The following is a 23170-nucleotide window of genomic DNA, read 5'->3' as shown; positions in this document are numbered from 1 at the left end:
TCATAATGATATTTAAATACAATTATTTTAACTGTAAATAATAATTGTTGCTATTTATTAAATATTAGTACCGATATACTAAGTCTTTATATGGCTGTCTTATGTCACGTGCACACAACTATAAGATATACAGTATTATTATCCCCATTTTTCTGAGGGTAAAAACTAATATATATCTGAAAAAGTAGGCATTTCATTTGTAATCTTTCCTAGAACTTATTTCTTTGAAATATTTTATTGAGTGTGTGCTTAGAAGTTGTGTGAAAGATCTGAAGAGGTGATTAAAGTGAAAAGTCCATCAAGAAGACAGATTTTGAAAAGGCAGTTCAAAGGAAATGAGATTTTAAGCAAATCTTTGAAGTACTGTCATGAATAGAGATTAAGAAAGGTAATTGCAGATGGGTGGGTAAGCCAGAAGAAGCCTGGTGGGGTTTGAGAGGAGGAAAGACAAGAACCTGGAGAGGCATGAAGGCACCAGATTATGTGGGACCTTGTAGTTCTCATTAAAGAATTCTTAACCTGAGAGCAAGGAGGAGAATTTTAAGTAAAGGGGTGATGTACAAACATGTTTGGAAAACAACGACAACAAAAAAACATGTCACTGGTTGCCATGTGGTGTGATAGCTGGGTGTGTTTAAAAGGAAGAAAAATGAAAAAAAAATCAGAAGTTCAGGTGGTCGGTGATGGTGAATTCAACTATGTAATTAGTGGGACATGCACATATTTTAAAGATATCTAGAAGGTAGAGTGGGTGGAGCTTGTGATTGAATAGTGAGCTGGGATGAGGGACAAAATCTTTAAGAATGGCTGGATTTTAACAATATTCTGAAGAATGAGGTGACAGAAAGTGTTGATGGATTGGACATGGGGTGTGAGTGGAAGAGAAGAATCAAGGATGACTACCAATTATTTCACCAGAGCAAACAGAAGAACAGAGTTGCTATTAACTAAGATTGGGAGACTCAAGTAGAAGATAGTTTTGAACACAAAATCAAGACTCAGACTTGAATTTGTTAAGTTTGAGCTGCCCTTTAAACATTTTTTTAATGTTTATTTTATTTTTTTTTATTTTTGAGAGGGAGAGAGACAGAACATGAGGTGGGGGGAGGGGCACTGAGCGAGAGGGAGACACACAATATGAAAAAGACTCCAGGCTCTGAGCTGTCAGCACAAAGCCCGACGTATGGCTTGAACTCATGAACCATGGGATCATGATCTGAGCCCAAGTCGGACCCTTAATTGACTGAACCACCCAGGTGCCCCCTTGAGCTGCTCTTTTAAAGAAATAGAACTAGAGGAAATTCCTGGCAGAGTGAATGTAAGCAGAAAGTAAGTCAGTCAGAGAAAGATGATATCATATGTTTTCACTCATATGTGGAATTTGAGAAACTTAACAGAAGACCATGGGGGAAGGGAATTGGAAAAAAGTAGTTTCAGACAAAGAGGGAGGCAACCATAAGAGACTTAAATACAGAGAACAAACTGAGTGTCGATGGAGGTGCGGGGGGGGGGGGTGGGCAGAAGGAGAAATGGCTGATGGGCATTGAGGTGGGCACTTGTTGGGATGAGCACTGGGCGTGGTATATAAGCAGTGAAACATGGGAATCTACTCCTGAAGCCAAGAGCACACTTTATAAACTGTATGTTAGTTAACTTGACAATAAATTATATTAAAAAAAGAAAAGAAATGAGGATTGCCTTCCCTCATTATAGTGTATGTTGGGTTATGGGTCTGCACAGCAAAAGCAATTGTTAAAGAGCAGTCAGTAAGGAGGGAAGAGATCAAGTCTTAGAAGTCAATTAAAGATAGTATTTCAATTAAGAGAGAGTGATCAATTTTGTTAAATGCCCCCTGAAAAGTCAATTTGGGTGAGATGTGAGAATTAAGGTATCAAAATTGTCACGTCTTTTCTTCTCAAAATGCCTTGAATTTTCAGTAACTGGGGGAAGAAGTGAAAAATGTTGGGCCTAATATATAAATTCTGACATAAATTTCTTTAAAAGAATCACTTCTGGGGCATGTCTGTCAACCATACCCTCAACTTTGCATTCATTTCAACTATGATTTTTGGCTGAGTTCTACCAGAAAATACATGGATGGATTTCTATCTCAAAAAGTAAGACAGAAAAGATGTTGAGCTCAGAGTAGACCGAAAGTGAGATCCATCAGGAAGTGGCCTTCCAAAGATGCACACTTTCCAATTGTATGGTATTGAGGGGCTCCTGAATTGCTTGGGAGTTACAGGGCAGCTTAGACTTTGCTGAGCAGTCAAACTAGTAGGTCCAGAGCCTGGGCTGAATAGTGTGTCAGTTGATGAAATAAACAGAGATATATTATTTCCTAATATGATAGTTACTTGCATTGTGTTTGTAAAGATACTCCTTAGTTTCAAGGACTCCGAGAAATACAGTATTTAATATGCTTATTTTTCAAAAGATTATACATTATCTTAGATATCTGAGACCACTGCACTGTCAATCTCAGAAAACAAGAATTGTGGTTCTTCCAGAATGACAGCTGAGATGTCATCACAACCATTTAGAGGCTTTTAAATTCTGTCAGTTTTGAAAAGGCCTTGACACTGGTGACATTGACAGCAATCCATTGCATTAAAATGACTGCCTTCTGAATGATGTTTGTGGTAGTTGTTTAAAAACAATTTTATTCTAAAGATCCAGAATATTTTAGTACCCATGTGATTTTGTTAACTACAAGGCATGCCAGCCAAATTCCTCTTTGCTACACCAGTGGTTTTTAAATTCTTTTGGTTTTCAACAAATTATTTTATCAGGAAGAATACATTTTAAAGTGTACCATTTGGCTTTCCTGTGACCCTAAACTGTGCTTTATATAATTTTACATAATTTGAATGAAAAGTTTTCAATTGTGTTCTCACATTCAAATTAGATAGCCTTGTCCTCATTTAGAATGTATAGTGTAGCAGGAGACTGTCATTATGCAAAGGGTGTGTGCATGCATATGTAAAACACCTTACTAAAATGGAGCAGGCAGCATCTCAGACCTCATTCACAACAGAGCTTAAAAATTACTATTCAAATTAAAGCCGCCTATAATCATGTTTTTGGTTACATAATTCTGTTTAATCACCACTAACACCTCTTCTATTACTTCATTTTTGGCATCATTAAAGGCACACGAATATTCTGAAATATATTCTCAAGGGGCTATTAAAGTTGAAAATAGCCAAGTTTGTAACATCTAGAAGGAATTCATCCCTGCACAAGACTTTATCCTTTTGTTCTTATAGGCTTTAGAGACAGAAATAAGTGACACGAATCGGGAGGTAATGCTAACATCTCAAATTGGGCAAAGAAACAAAAGAAATCATAACATATGAAATCACACAAATTGCTAAAAATAATGTACTTAATATGTATGGATAACGTATAAGGATTGCTAAAAATAGACATACATAAGCAAAGCTATCTGGAACAGCTGCAGGGGAGTCATATTGACTGGCTTCATTCAACAACACAAACATACTAATCCAAGATTAATTTCAGTAGCACAGGGATCCATGGAAGTTCAAAAAACACCTGAGTGTTTCTGTTTTCCTTTTTTTTTGTAAGAGAGAGCGAGAGTGAGAGAGCTTTTGAGTGCATGTGTGAGTAAGGGAGGAGCAGAGGGAGAGGAAGAGAGAGAATCTTAAGCAGGCTCCACACCTAGTGCACAGCCACATGTGTGGCTCGATCCCACTAACCGTGAGATCACGACCTGAGCCGAAATCAAGAATTGGATCCTTAACCTACTGAGTCACCCAGGCACTCCTGACTGTTTTCTTTTTGAGTTGAAATGTAGCAACCAATTTTTCAGAGGTCCAAAATGATACTGCAAATTATTTGGAAGAAATACTCCCACAACTCTTTTTTCTCTTAATGTCATATTTGAATCTAAGCTTCATAGTTTAAGAAGTTATACAAATTAAAGAGAATATGAGAAGAGAAATAAAGCTTTTGTTAGAAAGGAAGATAGACTCTATGTGCCAAGATAATTTTATACTTTTGCCTTTAGCATAAGAATCAAGGTTTCTGGGCTATTTTGCAAACATATAAGATAAATAGATCTGAAGAAAGGAATTTGAGACCTAAAAGCATGGGCTGTAGACCTCTCTCCTCGTGGTCTGTTGTATCTTAATGATGCAGGGCTCATTACTTTTTCTCTAGGGCTCAGTTCATTTTCATCCATACAATGTGGATGATTGTGATACCTCCGTAAGATAGTGACAACGATGATCGGATGAGTCCACATAGAAGCACTGTGCACATGTTACTCATGGGTTTCTTTAGCTGTGTTTTCCTCCCTTCCTCCTACCCCACCTCCTCCTCAATTTGCTCCTTTTTCTCCCGTCTCTCTCTTTCTTTTTCATAGACTCTTTATTTTCAGAGGCAGAAATTATTGGGCTCCAGGAGGTGAATCACCCCAGTTTGCACTGCGACATACAGTACTAGGCTTCCTTCCCTACTGGACTAGCTTCTAGGCACTGGCTGATCCTTTTCTCCACTGTTCTTCCTTTCCTTTCTTCCCTCCTATTGTGTCTTATTTCCTTCTATATTCCCATCACTGGTCAAAGCTCATGAATTACTTCTTTTGATATATATTTTATCACCCCCTAGAATCGGATTTTCCTGATGCATGCTACCACATTACCTGTATTTCCCTACTGCAACTCTCATGAAAGCTTATTGTAATTATTTTTTAACTGGAGTCCTCCCATCAAAATGGTTAGCTTTACCTGTTCAGGGATTCTTTCCTTTTTCTTATCTGCACCAGCATGATCCCTGACATGTATTAAACACTTAGTGATTAGTGCACCAAAGTTAGGAAATTAATAAATAAGCAAACTCATTATATCTGGAGATGATTCTAGAGTTGGGGGGGCACTGTTGATAAGCAGCAACTTGTGGGGAGGGACAAAAACATCAACACACTGGGGAAATGGCACTTAAAAATGCAAAGAAAAGTTTTGAATATAAGATGGGGAATACAAAATTGGCAAGACAGTTATATCCAGAAGTGCTTCTAAATGCCCATTTTCATGGGCTTCTCTCTACCAATAATTCATGTATCTGTTTCCTTAGCTCATGATTCCATTTAAAGCTAATCTTAAAATAAAGGCCTTATCTCAATATCTTGTCTCACTACTATTCAATCATTATATCCTTCTAGGTTTAATGCAAAGAGTTTCCTCTGTAACTTTTTTTGTTTTTGCACTTAATCATTTGTTGTCTTGCTATTTTTTCCTAGTTCTATAAATTTCATTTTTAAAAACCCAACTAGATTCAAAGTTTTTTTTGAGTCAAACCATAGTTTCAACCTATTTTATTTTCTTGCATTTCCTTATCAAGCTGCCTGCTTCACACAACATATTGCTTTATACTTATGTGTGTGTGTGTGTGTGTGTGTGTGTGTGTGTGTGAATTCTGTTCTCCAGCCTAGACTGAACTTCTCTTCTATGGAGGTACTTTATCATATATGAGGGTGAATAGTAGGCACAGAATAAGCATTTACTGTTGTGAAATAAAATATGCCAATAAATAACATTATACTGCCTTAAAAATAAAAGCAAAAAACCAGACACAGATATTTTAAAAAGTGTCCTGCACACTACTCATTAAGATACCTTCTTCTTTATGACTATAGTTACTGCTTTGTCTTATGAATTATGGTGTCTTCACATTTAATAAATACATTTAACAATTAAGTACTTCACACCAATATCCTTTGACTTAAAAAACTGCTAATGTATTTGTTCCTGGATTGAATAATCCAGGATAATATGCAGTTGGATTTTGAATTTATATAATTTTAAACATCCCACTGTTGTATGATTTAGAACATTTTCTAATATCACAGAATGATGACATAAATATTTCTCTCTCTAATCACATATTTTTCCATCCTGACCAATTTTCTTTTCAATATAAAGGAATGATATAAATATAATATATATAAGTGATATAGATATAACATGAATATTTAAAATATGTCAGTGTCTTAGCTAATACAAAAATATTATTTGAATTTTTTTGAAGATTTCCATTCTTTTGAGATGAAGTATTATTTTCTTAAAATTTCCCAATATTATGAAATATTATGAAATTCTTTCCAAGTTAAAGGAAGAATGAATACAAGTTTAAGAACTTTTCCGTTACCACCTAACGGTACGTAATGTGTGTTAAGTAGAAAATATTGCTTGAAAATATTTTAACGTTATTAAAAATAATTTAAAAATATTGCTTGTCTAATAATTTTCTCATTTTCAAATCGCTTACTTAAAATACTTGGGTCATACTTTTTTTTTCTCAGTATTTTCTTCAAAAATTATTTAGGTATAGTCCATTCAATGAGTAGCACTTTTTATTTGAAACTAGTGATTTGCTAACATGTTTGTATAATGGTTGTTTTCAGGTTGAAACTATAGCCCATAAGGCTATAATGTGACTTGTTTTTTTTTTTTTAAAAGAAAGGGATTACAATTTCTTAAAAGCTGTTCTGCATAATGTAAACCATTGACATGTGGTCTCATTCATCATTCTCATGTGTGTTCTGTGGTTGTTACATGCTTGTTTTATAAATGCTTTCTTAGATGAGGAAACTGAGGCTCAGAGAGATAAAGCAGCTTACCACAAAAGTACAGGATTTGAATTAGATCTAGGTATCTCTAAATTTCCAATTTTCCATTACATCACACTAACTCTCTATTAGTGTAGAAACCACAGGAACTGTAACACTGTAAGTGAGAGGGCATAAAGGCCAGTTCCAATTATTATCATTTCTCTTAGAGACCTAGAAGTTCATTTTTTTTGTTGTTTTGTTCAATGTGCTGTCTTTGCCTGGGAAACTGAGAACCATTAGTAATGTCAACTTATAGACAGGGATTGTTTATCGTAAATTTAGTATAATCTAATTGTAAATTGTCTAAGTGCCTAAATTAAAAATTGTTAAGTTATGATAGCAACTTTATAGATGAGGAAATAAAGACACAAGAAGTGGAAAAGAAAATAAACAGGAATTAATAGACATTCGGATAAGATGACTTTGCCATTGTCCTTTACTTTAGGGTTTGCTACCAAGGAAATTGGTTATAATTTTGATTCTTTGTAAGAGTCACTTATACAACTACAACTGTATAACAAAATGGAGAATATTTTCATATAAATCTCATTCTTAAGTAACTGTTTTTGCTTATGAAAATCATGTCTTCCAGCTTCCATATCAAATATATCACCTCATCTTGTTAAGTCTGCCTACTAGATAAATCTAGAATACTTCCCATCTTTTCTTTATCTTTACTGCTGTCTATCCAACTTCACCCCCCACTTCTCATTAGCAATATCCAAATGGTTGCAGTTTCTAGAAAACACCGGGAAGCTTTGTATCTCCATGTTGTATCACCATGTCCTCAGTCTGAAATATTCTTTCTTCAAATGCTGACTTGATATTACTCTTTTCATGACATACATTTTTCATGTGTGAATTACCCTGAAAAAACATCCCTTAACTCTCCAGATTTGATCACTTTTCCAGTGTGCTAAAATGAATTTTAAATGTGGCTTTATTATTATATTGCTTTTTGTATATTTGGCTGGTTTTATTACAAGTCACTATCTTCTGTTTCATCACTTCACTGTGTGGACAGGTATTCAAAAAATAGATTTAATGACTCAACATACTCACAGTTGTAATAAAATTAAACTAAAGCTGATGGACTACAGGGAAATATCTTGAAGACTGTGATTGGTATATAATATAAGAGGCAAATGCTCTTTAGTAATTTGGGAATTGAAATTTAATAATTTGTTGAACTAGAAACAACTAATGCAAATAATAGGAAAGATAATGACTATTTCAAATATATATATATTTCTTTGTTTTCAGTGAATTTTGTCATATTCAATAAAAATATTTTTAGGCACTTCAAGGAGAAAACATAATCTACTACTTGAAAAGCAGTCATAAATTTAGTTATATTTATTTAGCCAATTTAATTAGATGGCCAAATTATAAAAAGCTGTAAAATTCTTATATCCTAAAATAATGACTGTGCTGTTTGTTTAAATTATTACTGTGTAAATTTATTTTAGAAGACAAGACTAGGAAAACAAAACTGTTTTGTCAAAATTGATAATTTATTATATATTGTAAGATTGAATGAAAAGGTGGCATTTCTTATTAGAAGACTTTTCATGCAAATGTTTGAAAATGTTATTCTAAAACAATCACTGTTAATTAGATGAATTCATAAAGAAGAAAAAATCTGGCTTTCAAATCAATATCACAATAAATAGGATATCTTTAGAGCTGATTTCAAAGCCTTTTAGGGAATGACACATTAATCAACTTGACAAATCTCATACACTATATTTTCAATTTTCCAGAATTATTTATTGATTCTTAGATGGTGACTGGGAAATGAATGTTAAAATAGCTCCACAGCAGTTAAAAATCCACCCCCTGCCTTCACCACCCCATGAATTCAAGGCTGTGCTTTAGTGGCTCATATATATGCCTGTAAAGTTATACTAGCCAATGTATGCTGCAGTAATTAATGTCCAATTAAAACTTGAGCTACTGCTACAGCAACTTTATGTCCTGGACTTTCCAAAAGTGTTTTCATTTCACCTTTTCTGTCCTTTGTCCCCATAAGTACAATAACCCTTCTCACACCATGAATCCTAATTTTGGATCAGAAAATATGATAACTGTCCCTTTGGAGGAAACTGATATTTTACCTCTATTAGAAAAATGACTTGTACCAAAAGTTTCTATTTGGTACTAGTAATGCAGTGTAGCTTTCTGTTTGCTATTTATGCATTAAAACTCTTTGCTTACAGGATATCATCAGTGGGGAACGGAAGTGGTTTTAAATTATAAATTGCTTAAACTTTAAAGTGAAATGTTAAAGGGGTATGTGAAGATGATCACAGTTTTGGTTCTGAAAATGAAATCAAATATAAATGAGATGTTACACACATTGAACACTTTTTGGGGAGATATTATCAGTCTTTCCAGGTTTCTTTCTAAAGTGTTTTCTACTTTCCTGACCTTAAAGCATCGCAGGTGGGTCCTGATCACATAAAACAATGCCTCACACCTTTGGCTCATTTTTGCCATTAAAGAAATAAAGGTAAGCAAATCCGTCTTTTGAAAAATAAGACATTACATGCCATAATGTGGACTTCCAAACTACTAAAAGGGAAGAATTCATAATGTTGGTTAGTAGCTGTATTCCCCCCACATATTATTCTTAATTTGTTAAATAAATTATTCTGCTCTAGAATTCTATTCCATGTTGACTACCATGATTTACAACAGGAAAAACCAAAGTGAGCTTGAAATGCAACAACACATTTAACATTTAAATAGCATTTCTGTAGGGTTAACTTTAGAGCAATTTAACTTAAGACAATAAATACTATTTTTCAAGAGTATGAATGTCGTGCTAAAGAAACAAAACTTCTGGTCAAAGTTTTGGTCAAAGAAACAAAACCTGGCACACAACAGGTGTTGAAAAATATTTGCTGAATCAGTAAAAGATAGGATCATCTTAAGACACTTCTATTGGAGTTTACAGACATTTTCTATTTGAATACATAGCGACAATTTGATTTCCCTTTAGATGGATTTAGTGTCTTATAATTGGGAGCAGATTTGCTAGGAGATGAATATTCACTATTCTAGAATATTCTACTCACCTCTTTAGGGGCATCAGCTTCAATGAATTCAGAATAAATCATCTTGGCTTTAGAAGCCATCTTTTCTGCACTTTCTGTTTTTTTGAAGTCTTCACAGGCAAGCCAGAACTCAACATTTTCTTCACTAAACTCTGATTTTAGAAATGTTCGAAAAGCATCTAGACCAGCTGTAAAATATAAAAGAGAAAAATTTAAGAAACATTCAGTGCAGTATACATAACCAATATGAATACGTTGTATGATATGAACATTTACTTAGTATTCAGTGGCAAATATTTATCATCCTTCTATATACTTATGTTTTTGTCTTTAAGTGTAGAAACCTTATTTTTGATCAGTAATCATAAACATAAAATAGTCTTGTCTCTATGTATCCAATTAGCTCCATTAACAAAGAAAACCTGTACTTTTCTTTCTAGATCTGAAATGTCTAGGAGTTGCGTTTAGGGGAAAGTCTTTTTTTTTTTTTAATGTTTATTTATTTTTGAGAGACAGAGAGAGAGAGAGGAGGGGAGGACAGAGAGAGAGGGAGACACAGAATCCAAAGCAGGCTCCAGGCTCCGAGCTGTCAGCACAGAACCCAACACGGGGTTTGACTCACAAACCATGAGATCATAACCTGAACCAAAGTTGGACGCTCAACTGACAGAGCCACCCAGGCACCCATAGGGTAAAGTCTTGATAGCAGTTACTTTATGGGAAACTGCATAGGCTTTAGCTTTCTACACCCAATGCACTAAGCCCAAATCAAGCTAATGATGTTAAAAGCAATTCCAAGTAAGAATATCTTTGTTACCTTGAGTTGGTGAGGAAGCACAATTTGATGCTAAGGGATTAGATTGTGTGAGTTTGGGTTCAAAGCAAAGAAGGAAGGACTGGCATTTATTAATTTTGGATGAATATATTGGCCAATTCTAATCTCTAACCCAGGAAAATAATGGGCAAAATACTTGGAGTGAATGCTTTTCCTCTTGATGTGGCGATAGGCAATTATAAGTCAATGAGGCAAATAAATGGGCTTTTCCCCAATGTTACCTTAAACAAAACACTGATGTCCCTCCAATCTCCCTCATGGCACCTACTGTAACCTAGCCTGTTCATGGTGTTTTTCTCCTGCTCCCATGTATTCTCCTGAGCATGGATTTGTTCAGAAACTTTAGACCAGGGACTGCAAATAGGCCCACATACTTGCAGGCTGTTTACTTTGCCTCGATTAGTATATGCTATTTCCTTTGAATTTAATAACAACAGCTAGTGCTTGCGGCCTCTGATTCCCATATGTCTTATCTCTCCCCATTATTTTACTTTCAGTCAAATTTACACATGTGTTATTCCTTGCTCTCATAGATATTTGAGTTTATGACCACCTGTTTAGACTGTTCTTTCTTTATTTTTTCATCAAAATGTGCCCTGAAATATTCTTCTTTGGCATATATAGAGCTCATTCAAGAAGGTAATTCTTGCTAAATTGTTTAGGGATGAGTATGGTTAGGAGTGTGCTTCTAGTTAGCAGGTAAGAAAAGTCATTATCAGATTCCTGCAGTTGATGGACTAAGCCAGTACCTTGAGTTCACATTATGCGGTTTCATAGATTATACACTTCTGAGGTTGGTATTTGTTTATAAATGAGACTCTGGATCTCTCTGAGGAAGAAAATATACATCAGTGCTTTTGCCTCTGGGAGGGATCTTGCCTCTGGGAGGGTACGTTGGTGGCTTTCTCTTCCATCTGCCACGAGGGTCCCCTAGCATGTCCTCAAAGCGGCTCTTCCCTGACTGTGTGCTTAGAGACCTGATCCTTCAAGTTCCAAAGCTGGGACTAATAAGCTTGTGGAGAATCAGGGGAAAGGGAAAATTAACTAGTGAAAAAGAAAATGTTAGAGATAGGTTATGAAAAAGAAGCCAAAGTCAGTTGTTTGTAGGTTGCTGCAGGTACGAAGCAAAATGGTTTAGTGAAAGAAAATGGGAAAGGCTTCAAGGGAGCAAGATTAAAATGTCTAAAAACACTGGATTAAAAATAGATATAACCATTTTTTTTATTATTCGAAATAGCGTTGAAATAACAAGTCATGGCAAAAGGTTATCAGGTACCAATTAAAATTCTCAGTAGAAATATTGGAGAGTGTGGATGTCGTTAATATGTGATCACTATAAAAAATTCAATTAACTGCACATTTATTGCATTTAAAAATACATCCAAGAAGCTTCTGTGACACAAATTTAGGTTATAAAAATCCTCTTAGTAACACTCAATTAAAATTTCCATGAGTTTTGTCCAAACAATGATGAATTTGAGGGGTCAAAACAGAATTGATGCTAAAATCTATTTTATATAGAGAATGAAGTATACTTTAAGGATATGGGAAGAATGTAGATTCCTGTCTGGCAATATTTTATATGTGTGTCGTTAAGGTATATGAGGCTTCCTCTCAGTGAGGATTATCTAAATGCATCTTAGAGAGATGGGAAGTTAGAGATCAAGAAACTTACTATTTTCTCACATCCTACCATTTTAACGAAGGACCACTCTGAGAGCAATTATCGGCTTCTCTCCCCCTGCCATCACTAGGTTTAGGGCACAATGGAATAGAATAAACAGCTAAAACGAGTTAGCTATCCTTGTCTTGAACACACTATTTTACTGAACTCTGCTTCTATTCTATATATACAATATGAATGATCAAAAAATGTCATGTGAATTTGGAATAATATGCTACATATGATTAAAATGATATCATCTGAGAGCACTCTCTACAAATTGGAATGGCTACTGGTTAGACAAATGGAATAAACAATAGGTGTTGAAACCTATCTGAGAGCCTATGTGTGGTACCTGTAAGACATATCCCCAAGATGACAAAATAACTAGATAATTTGGTGAAATCATTTAGCTGTTTAAAGCATTAAGAAGCATTTTCTTTTTGTAAGCTGTTTTTGGTATTATAAAAAGCAAAAACCAACAGCTACTCAAATGAATCTGTATGTCTTCTACTCTATGTGGGCATGAAATAAAAAAGATCAGGAGATATGTTGAGGAAAGCATTTGCCTTCAGCTCAACATCTTCTATGCCTCTGTTCTGTGGTGGTAGCCCCTGGATCTCCCCTTCTCTGGAGCCAGCCGGATCACCATCTGCAGAGATACTTTCTTAAGGCTTTTTGTAAACCTGATCTGTCCCACTGGTTATACACTTAAGTAGAAAAGAAACACGCCATTCAAAACTTATAAAAATGCAATTCCATATCTTTGATGTCTTTGGTATATGTTCTTAATTGGATTCTAGGAGCAACGTGGATTCTTTTATGTCTATGCTTTAGGAATTAGTTATTTAAGAATCATAAAATCAGAATAATTTTGTTTAATCCAATCCAATTTTATATATGAATAAGCAACTATGAAAAATTCACCCAACTTTATTATGTTTTAAACTTTTCTAGCGACGGCTGGGTGGCTCAGTCGGTTAAACATCTGACTTTGGCTCAGGTCATGATCTCACAATTGGTGAGTTCGAGTCCACTGTCGGGGCGCTGTGCTGACAGCTCAGAGCCTGGATCCTGCTTTGGATTCTGTCTCCCTCTGTTTCTGCCCTTCCCCCATTCATGGTCTGTCTCTCTATGTCTCTCAAAAACGAATAAACGTTAAAAAAAAACTTTTCTAATATTCTGATATTTACTTTACAAATTTAAAGTGGAAATTCCATTTGATTAGTACCAACAATACTAAATTTTAAATATTTTAAAATATATGTCTCTGTAGTGCCATTTCTTTTTCCTGTATGCAATAGAACTGCTGCAAATCAAAATTATCTATAACAGAAACAGAAGTTCCAAATAATTACTTTGAATCAAATTCCAGGGTATTTTATTTATAATTGGCCCAAATTGCCTTATTGAGCCGTATTAAGTATAAATATAAACATCCACACAGGTACATATTAATACATTTAAATATGTTTTTGTTTTCACTAGAAATTAGAATATCAGTTGAAATAAATACTTTAAAAAGTTTTTTTTTAGCTTCCAAGACATGAAGAAACAAGTCATTTATTTCAATTTTCAACTTTTCAATAGTTTGTGAATTTTTTTCAACTTGTAGCAAGAACAGTCATTATACATACATCAAATGATAATGAGTACAAAAAAATGACAAATTTCTCACTTCCTATTTGGGATTTTCTTTTTGTGTTAACGTTTTGAGTTTCTATAATCTTGTCTTATTTTAAGTCCAACCTAATTCCGTTTAGGTTTGAGACCTAAATTTGTGAGACTGTTGGAAATCTTATACTTCAAATATTGATCAAACTCATATTTTATGATGACTACAACGTTCAGAATTTAATGATTTACTTTTAATCGTTATATTTTTAAACTTAGTTGGATCTTACCTTGATTGGTTAAAAGTGTGTCCATATTTTCAGACCACGCCATTGTTTCTGTTGTTGGTGACCTGTAGAAACAACATCTACCCTTGACAATAGCATTGTGATCTTTTTCTTCTATAACCTACAGTAATATTTGAGATATGTGTATTTGTTGAGTTATGTAATTTAAAAGCACCATTAATCAAACTGCAAAAGGTAAGCAAAAATTATTTAATGTTTTTCATAGTGGACAGCAATAGCAACATAAAGTGGTATATAATTTGATATCAGCAAATTACTTATTAATGCCTAAATGTTATTAATGCTTAAATGTTATTAATATTTGTAAATTCTTATATTCTAATAAAGGTGCAAAGGAGATATTGCGCATGGTTCTATGAAGTATATTGAGTTTTTCTCAACTATAAATATATTAATTGTTAATTTACATGGCATTACTCTAGTCTATTTCTGAAAAGTTTTCATGATAGCAGTAGTGATTGAGTGAACTATTTTCTGAGTTTTCACAATATATAAAATTATCCATGTCATAATTGTGTATATCAAAAAAGTAAAAGAAAATTTCAGTTAAGAATGTCTAACACGTGATGATCTTGAAAGTATTTATTTATAGTATTTTGAGAAGATTTTACCCCACTCTGAGACAGACCTTATTTCTCCTAAGACTGGTATGCTTCCCATTCTGGGATGATTTATTTAAATCTAGGTATCTGTCAGGACAGAGTAATATCTTTTCCAAGGAAGTAAAAAAATTTATAGACTTAAGTCTTCTGAAGAAGGTATACTTTTGGGGATATGATGTAGAAATAGTAAATCAGGTTTAAGATATAAATTTTCTGAGATGCAAATATATCATGCATTATTCCCCTTAATAAACTAAGATCCTGATGAGATAAGCTCCCAACCATAGAAAGCATCTGCTACCCAGAAAAAAAACTTAGATCATGTAGCTGTGATGTGCAAATGACCTACTTATGGAAATGCATGGGCTAATTTTTGAAAGTTTTTATTAAAACAATTGATAATAAAATAGAGTCTCATATCTAGTAATTCTTATAAATTTTACATTTGCATGTTAAGGTGACTAATCTTGAATACGCTTTGTGAAGTGATCTCTATGCTTTTATATCTATTACTTCCTATAATTTGCTGCCATTTTTATTATTTGTGTTGGGATTGAGTGTGCTTTCTTCAGTGGTTGCAGATGTGGTTCTATTTTCAGATAATAATGGCTGTCCTCATTAGAGGGTGCACAGAGAGGGCTCGGTGACTGGGAATTCGTTTTACTATCTTCCATTGCTTATATTTCCTGTCTGAGATTTCTTTGCTGGTGGTAGACAGATGATTTTTCTTTCTCCCTTGATTTATTAAATCTTAGGGACACAAGATTTTCTGTGAAACCATTTTGAAATTGTGGGTTTTCATTTAAACGGACACTTAAAAAATTTAGTTGTTCAATTTCTATTTTTCATTAATGGAGAATGGGACTGAAACTTAGATTTAAATCTACATTGAAGAGCTTTTGTGCACTATAAAACCTGTACTCTAACAAGCTTATGTGATAATTCATGACTCAAATATTAGATCTTGTAAGAATTCTACTGAATAGTGCTAAAATCATCACATGGTCTCCTAATGTGCACATGTCTAAAAATATCTCTATTTGAAGACTGATATTTAGTGGTTAACAGATTATTTTTAAAAAGCCTACTTTCCATGAGTGGAATACATGTTAGTGAACAGGGCAGTGAGGAGTTTTGAGACAAAGCCTGGCTGCACAGTACACCCACTTTGAATGAAGAACAGCCACCAAAACACACACACACACACACACACACACACACATACACACACACACACAAAAACAAACAAACAAACAAACAAAAACCACTGAGAAACAATCTAGGCAAAAAGCATTCAGGGATGAAAATATACTTCCCCCATTGTGTAGGTTCTCTGATGAAATATTGTTATTTTCCACTACCAAGAACAGTATGTCTGGTCAAAAAAATGTTTGTTGAACACAGAAACAAAGAATGAAGGAATGACCAAACCCCGAATAGTGGCGGGTATTAAAACCTTCAGTGGAGGCAGCGCAATGGCTTTCAAGATGCTGGTAGATGCCAGTGATAAGATGATTATTGAAAGTTATAGTTGAATGGCATTAGCATCAAAGCGTGTAATGGTGGAAGGAAGAGGAGACATGATGCGAAAGCATCATTGGGAAGCGACAGACTACAGACCTCACTCCCATCCCTAAGAGATGTGAAATTGGAGAAAATGGACAAAATCCATTGTGAAGTCATCAAGGCAAGTCATGTCATTTAGGGAGAGCCAGATTTTGCATACACTGAAAGCAAAAGGAATATTCAGTGAAGACCTTATCAGAAGTAAAGGAGTCTTAGGAATGGAAGTATTGAAGTAAATGGTAGCTATTCTAGTTATCTTCATTAGTGTAGGAAAACAGTAAAAACAAAGGAAGAAAACAAAGTCTGAAAATGGTGTGATACCAAGGACAAGAGAAAAAATGTAATGTTTTGAGTTAAAGAGATATACTAGAATATAATTTTCTACAGATAGAGAATATTATAGGTAACAGAATTAGAGATACTGGGATATTCTAGTATTATTTATGGTCCACCAAATGCTGCATTATTATAGAAGGTAAATTTGCCTTTCAGCTCTCTGAAAGAATACCTCTGCAGGTGTGTGATAATTCCTGGAATGCTCTCAGCTAACAATTTTCTAACCTATTTCAGGTTTGACTTGAAAGGTTCAATTTTGACTACCTGATATGATGGGAGGGTTGGTGGTAACACAGTATTTACTTTTCAGAAGCTAGGTGAAATGCAACTATTTAAAGAAATAATGTTCTTAATTTTCTGTTTAAAATTTTAACTTCTGGGTTGGTTGTATATTTACAATTCTGTGGAAGAGTAAGTTATTGTTATATATGAATAAGTTGAAAGACAATATTTTTAGTAGCATCAAAATGTACAACAATATATTGAATGTTTGCAATCTATACCACATGGTGTTCAGCATGTCATATACTTTACTTTATTTAATCTTGTAAATGACAATGTGTTTTAATCCTATGTTACAAATGAATAAAGAGCCTCAGAGATGCTAATGACTGGCGCAATACCTTGCATATACTAATAGGCAGTTAGAATTCAAGCACAGGTATATCTCCTTATGACCCAAACTCTTTTTACACTTCTTCCTTGAATGAATAGGTCAATATGCATATGCGTGTACTTTGTTCATGTTTTGGAACATTTATAATAAATAATTTGAAATTGCATTTTCTCTGATAGAGTTTATTGCATTTCACACAAATATTTCCTCTAAATAATAGCTGAATTGCAGTAACTGAGGACTCAATAGAAACTTTTCAGAAGACAGATTCTTAAATGTCACACGTTATCAAATGAAAATAGGACATTTCTCATGTTAGACTTGAGAATTATGTTTTATGTTTTAAAAAATGCAACTATATAAATGTTAAGAAAGAAACTAGCGAATTCAAACTGGTGAAAAAAAGAAGGTGGCTAATTTAAAAATGTACTAACTTGGTTAAATTTTACTTGACACGTGTTACCTTGAAAAAACGGACAATGTGCCTCTCTGCTATTTCTCTCTCTTTTTAAATTTTGTTTTGATTTTAGTTTTAACTCGAACAGAGCTTTTGTCTGACTGTCTGAGTGTGTGCATTTCCTGAATAACTGTGATGCATAATCAGAGTAACTTTTTGTATGTGTATGATTTGCCATGAAAATTCACCATGTATCTGGAGCCAAAATTGCACTTAGTGTTTCATGGGGTTTTGGCTGATTTCCTTTCTGTTTCCTTCATTAAGCGAACACCATCAAGGCCAGCAGTCCCCATATTATGTGTCCAGAGAAGAGCCAGGCCAGATGGGAACTGCGTGAAAGCTACCAGTTATCTTGCTAATTGTGCCAGCTAGAACCAGTTGTATTGCATTAAAAAATGTGGAATCCAACAACTTAGCTGTTCACACTCAATTAGCAGTGTGCTGGAGAATGGGAAATTCAAGCAAGGGGTCCATGTGCTCCAGGAAGTGACAGCTGCTTCCTTACCCAGCACTTAATATCTGTTTTCAAATTTCTCAATAAATATTGCAATAATGAATAATTTTTGCAAGGATCAGACATATCTATGTCTCGAACTCTTAACATTTCATTATTTTGAAAAGCTTCACATAAAGAAAGCTCACCGGTTTTTCTCCCTTTATAACCTTGTTTTATATTAGCAAATATAAAGAACTAACTGCAAAAGCAAGTCATGAGCTGTTGACATATTTTAGAAAAGAAGAAGAAATCAATAGAGAAAGGGGAAGAAAATAAATCAGTAAGAAAGACAACAATTAGCATATTTATCAGAAATGAAGGAAACAAAACATCGAGACTAATGAAGGCGCAAGTGTTTCATTTGTACCTCTTCTGAGATAAAAATAGCTTTAAAAGGCAACTCACTTCACTGGCATTTTTCCTTCCACTGTCTGACTGTCACAGATGATGTCGAATTTCTCTTTCTGACTGATCTTCAAGCTGAAGGTAATGTGACAGCAGGAACATTACAATTAGTATGCAAATACCTATCCCCTGGGTTACAAATTGGCATTCTTTAAATCATGCTATGCTCAGCTCTTTTCATTTTGTTGTTAACTTTTCACTGGTCAAAACACTTAAACTTCTAAGTAACAAATAACTCATTGAATAAATGTGACATTTCTCTGAGTCTGTGGCATAACTGAAATAAATTCCATTTGAAAGTTTGGTTCCTAAAATTCATATACATCCATTTACAAGACAACTATTGTTCATAGGAGGTTAAATCAACTCAGAAAAAAAGTATATAAAATTTAATATTTGTCTTTAGGTATTTCATCGATCAATTTTTCCCTCTGTTCTTTGATTTTCAGAGAGTCTTAGGAAGACTGTACTTTTAATACGCTTATCTTCAACAGCTATGTAGGTTTAAGTATTTTTACAATTTTACTCATGGACTAAAATGTTCTAGTACGAGGCATTATGTTTTTTTCAAAACATATTCACTTTCACTTTTTTTTTTTTTACCTAAACACATGTATCTCTATTTCTTTTAACCATGGATCTCTTGGTATGTTCTGCCAATGTTTCTTTATGCAACGCTGATATTTAAGTTCATAATGTTTGAATATATTTATTAAAATACAGACCATATATCGTATTTTTGTTTGTAGTCAAAGTTTTTTACATGTAACCTGGTGCTTCATCAAGCCTTTATCTCAATATAACAAAGTTCTTCAGTAAAAAATTGCACCAGTATATATTTATGACCTTCAAAATAAATTTAACACTCCTGAAAGATTGATGATTTTCAGGGTGGGAGAAAGAAAGGAGTCAGAAGACAGCAGAAAATCTGCTTCTCCCTGACTTAGCATTGAAGCATCCCCATTTAGTTGATCTATAGAAACGCCTGAGGGCGCCCAGTATGCAAGTGGCCCTGGGCTAATGAGATGGACCGAAGTAGGAGAGATGACCCAAAAAGTCAGTGTATCATTAAGAAGGGTTGTCATCAATTAGCTCAATTCATTTTGTTAATTCAAGCACCATTAAGTAATGTTCTTATGCAAAAACTAAATCATTAAACATATTTAGACTTTTTGTTTTGCTGAAGGGGTATAATGAAGTACTAACTTTATAATATATACTCAAACATGCGGACTTTGGAAAAAATAAACCGTCAAAATGTAAAGACCCTCTTGGTAAAAGCCATGCTAAGTCTGTGAGACACACAAGCAGGAGTAGGCTTATTTTGCATTGAAAAAAAATTGAAATTTCTATTTTGATTTCAGTGTAGTTGCAAGAATGCTCTTTCTCGTACATCCTTCCCCAACTCACACTTATTATTTGTCTAATATACACTGCTCATTTCTTACAATCTTCTTTTAATTTTTCAGGAAAAACTAAGAATTGGATGTTATTTATCCAAACGAAAGGTCATAATAAATGAACAGGTGAGTAAATGAACTGTCTTCTTAGGCTGAATGATTCCCTATGGTGTTCAATACATCTTGACCAAAGATCATAATGCATACATAGTATTGTTGAAACAGCTAATGATCACCACCTCTTAGTCCCAGGGGATTCAGGCTCCATAGTCAGAGCTCATGCCTAGTGATGCAGGTGAAAAAATGGCCCCAAAGATGTCCATGTCTTAGTGCCTGGAACCTGTGAATATATTACCCTTCATGGCAAGGGTTTGTTTGTTAGCCTAGATTATCCAGATGGGTCTTGTATAATTACAAGATCCTTACAAGAGGGGGCAGGAGGAGTGAAGCCTGTAGTAGGATATGGGAAGCCAGAAGCAAGGGGTTGGAGTGATGTATGAGAAAGGTGCAAGAACCAAGCAGTGCAGGTGTCCTCTAGGAGGGGAAAAGGCCAGGAAGCACATTCTCCCCTCAGAGCTTCCAGAAGCAACCAGCCCTGCCAATATCTTCATTTTAACCCAGTGAGACTGATTTTGGACTTTGGAGCTCCTAGACTCTAAGATAACAAATTTGTATTATCCTAAACCACTAAGTTTGTAATATTTTGTTACAGCAGCAAAAGAAAACTAATACATCCAAGGAACTCCAGTCTTAAAACCCTGCTTAAAAGAAGGTAGGATGAAATAAAATGAGCATACATGCTGACACTTGAGCGGTGAGTTCATATGTAGTATGAACCCTTTCTGCTGAATAGTAACCTTGACTTCTCTGAGACTTTTTGCTACAGAATGGATATAGTACCTTTCTCACAGGTTATGGTGTGAGACTAAATGGTAATATACTAAGCCAAAGCATCTTACATAGTGCTATTTATATATGTTTTAAAATTTTCTTCTCATCTCATTTGACATTCACAGAACCATTATTGAGATATAGCATGTGACTCTATGGACAATACTACCATCATACAAGGTATGATATCATACCATATCATATCATAAGGATATGAAATTTATTCACAAATTTTTTGTTTTTACATTCTGTAAAAAAATTATCGTAAGTGGTATTAGGATGCAAAATTTCATTATTAAATATATATATACATATATATGTATATATATAAAATACCATTTATTTATTTTTGAGAGAGAGAGATGGAGTGTGAGTGGGGGAGGGGCAGAGAGAGAAGGAAACAGAATCCAAAGCAGTCTCCAGGCTCTGAGCTGTCAGCACAGAGCCAATGTGGGGCTGGAACTCATGAACCGCGAGATCATGACCTGAGCTGAAGTTGGATGCCCAACCAACTGAGCCACCCAGGTGCTCCTGCAAAATTTCAATCAGACAGTATAAAGTTGGTAATTTTGGAACATTAGAATGATAAGGTTGTGTGTGCAATGAATTGGAAGAATGTGAGAATAAAGACAGGCAGGAGAGTAGAAGTATAGTGTGGGGGTCCATGCGTGAGATGTCAAGGGCAATTGGAGAGGGATGGAAAAGTGAACATCAGGGCTGTGGGGCCTGGCTAGCATGGATAGAATAGGGAGGGTGAGAGGAACAGATTTCAAACCTCATAGCCTGAAAGAATGGATTTCCCACAAGTGATCACAGTAATAACAAAAGAAAAGCAGGTTTGGGGAAGTTGATAGGTAAAAGAAAGTTTAGAGACATGCAGAATGATTATTAGATATAGTTTGATTAACTTTTCCTGTCAGACAGAGGTCATAGCATTTTGACAGCCTACTCAAAGACAATAAAAGAATCTATATGGAGGTTCTTTTTTAGCCTAAGAAAGCCATTGCTATCTACACTACTAAAGGTTGGAGAAAGATAATTAAATAGGAATTTAATTATGGTAGTTGCATAATTTAATCTAGGTGAAAACATACCATTTTATCTTGGTGCAAGTTTCAGACAATATTCATATTTTAAAAAAGATGTTGAATTGATTGTGAGGATGTTGTGAAGGATTTTAGGGTAAAACAATAATAGTTAAAATAATTCAACATTTAGATGTGCCTGGCTGGCTCAGTTGGTAGAGCACTCAATTCTTGATCTTGGAGTTGTGAGTTCAAGTCCCATGTTGGGTGTAGAGCTTACTTAAAAAAAATAATAATTGAGGGGCACCCGGGTGGCTCAGTTGGTTAAGCAGCTGACTCTTGATTTCAGCTCAGGTCATGATCTCATGGTTCATGGGATCATGCCCCGCATCAGTCTCTGCTCTGACAGTGTGGAGCCTGCTTGGGATTCTCTCTCCCCCTGCCCCTTCCCCACCTGTGCTCTCTCTCTCTCTCTCTACCTGTCTCTCCCTCAATAAATAAAAAAAAATAATAAAATAGCAATAATTGAACACTTAAAAAGTATCAGAAACTTCTTAAGCATTATCTAGCTGGGCATTATGTTATGAGATCGACTATATTTTTATCCCCATTTTACAAAGGAGGAAATTAAGACTCAGAGAAGTTAAATAACTTGCTGAAGTTGGCACAGTTGAGAGTGGTAGGGATACAGGGAGGCTGTGCGGTGGGACTTGTTATTTTAGCAGTGGTGATAGTTAACACCTATGAGATTTATTTTAACAAGAGAAATAGCACAGGAAATAGAGCCAAGAACCAAAGGCTTGCCTATTTATTTATTCAATAAATATTTAAATACTTTAGTAACTTCTATATGTAGAGTAATGCTTCCATGGATGTGGGAAGAACATAGCACAGTAAGTTCAGGAAAGGCTAAGGATACAGAGTGGTTCCTTTAAGTTTTTTAAGAACACTGTTCATAGCATTTTTGGAAACAGAAAGGATGATCAGGAATGTCAGATGTCTAAGAGGGGTTAAGGAGGATGAAGAGAGAGCAAATTTGCCAAGGTGGTCATTGAAAAAATAAATAGGACCAACAAAGTTGAGATTAAATGTATGACACTTCCCAACAAAGTTCCACTGATTCTTAGTCCATATTATGCTTCTTATTCAAATTATAAGGAAAAAGGAAGAATTATTACTATTATTATTAGTTTTCTGATTGTTTTTCTAGATTTTTATAAAAACACTTTCTTTGGGGACTAATTTAAAATGTAAGTTTCT

At 34.6% G+C, this 23170-nt stretch overlaps 1 protein-coding gene across 1 annotated transcript in view; it reads right to left on the bottom strand.

Moving 5' to 3' along the window:
- RGS21 (regulator of G protein signaling 21) overlaps positions 1-23170 on the bottom strand; it is a 126612-nt gene that overhangs the window by 4247 nt on the left and 99195 nt on the right. Inside the window, exons 2-3 of the mRNA XM_053209725.1 lie at positions 14099-14216; positions 9718-9884 (exon numbers count right to left, since the gene is read on the bottom strand). Coding sequence (XP_053065700.1) covers positions 9718-9884; positions 14099-14216 — 285 coding nt within the window. The remainder of the gene's footprint in view (positions 1-9717; positions 9885-14098; positions 14217-23170) is intronic.

The sequence above is a fragment of the Acinonyx jubatus genome, chromosome E4 (assembly GCF_027475565.1).
Source record: "Acinonyx jubatus isolate Ajub_Pintada_27869175 chromosome E4, VMU_Ajub_asm_v1.0, whole genome shotgun sequence".
Lineage (NCBI taxonomy): Eukaryota > Metazoa > Chordata > Mammalia > Carnivora > Felidae > Acinonyx > Acinonyx jubatus.
This window is presented reverse-complemented; position numbering and strand designations above follow the sequence as displayed.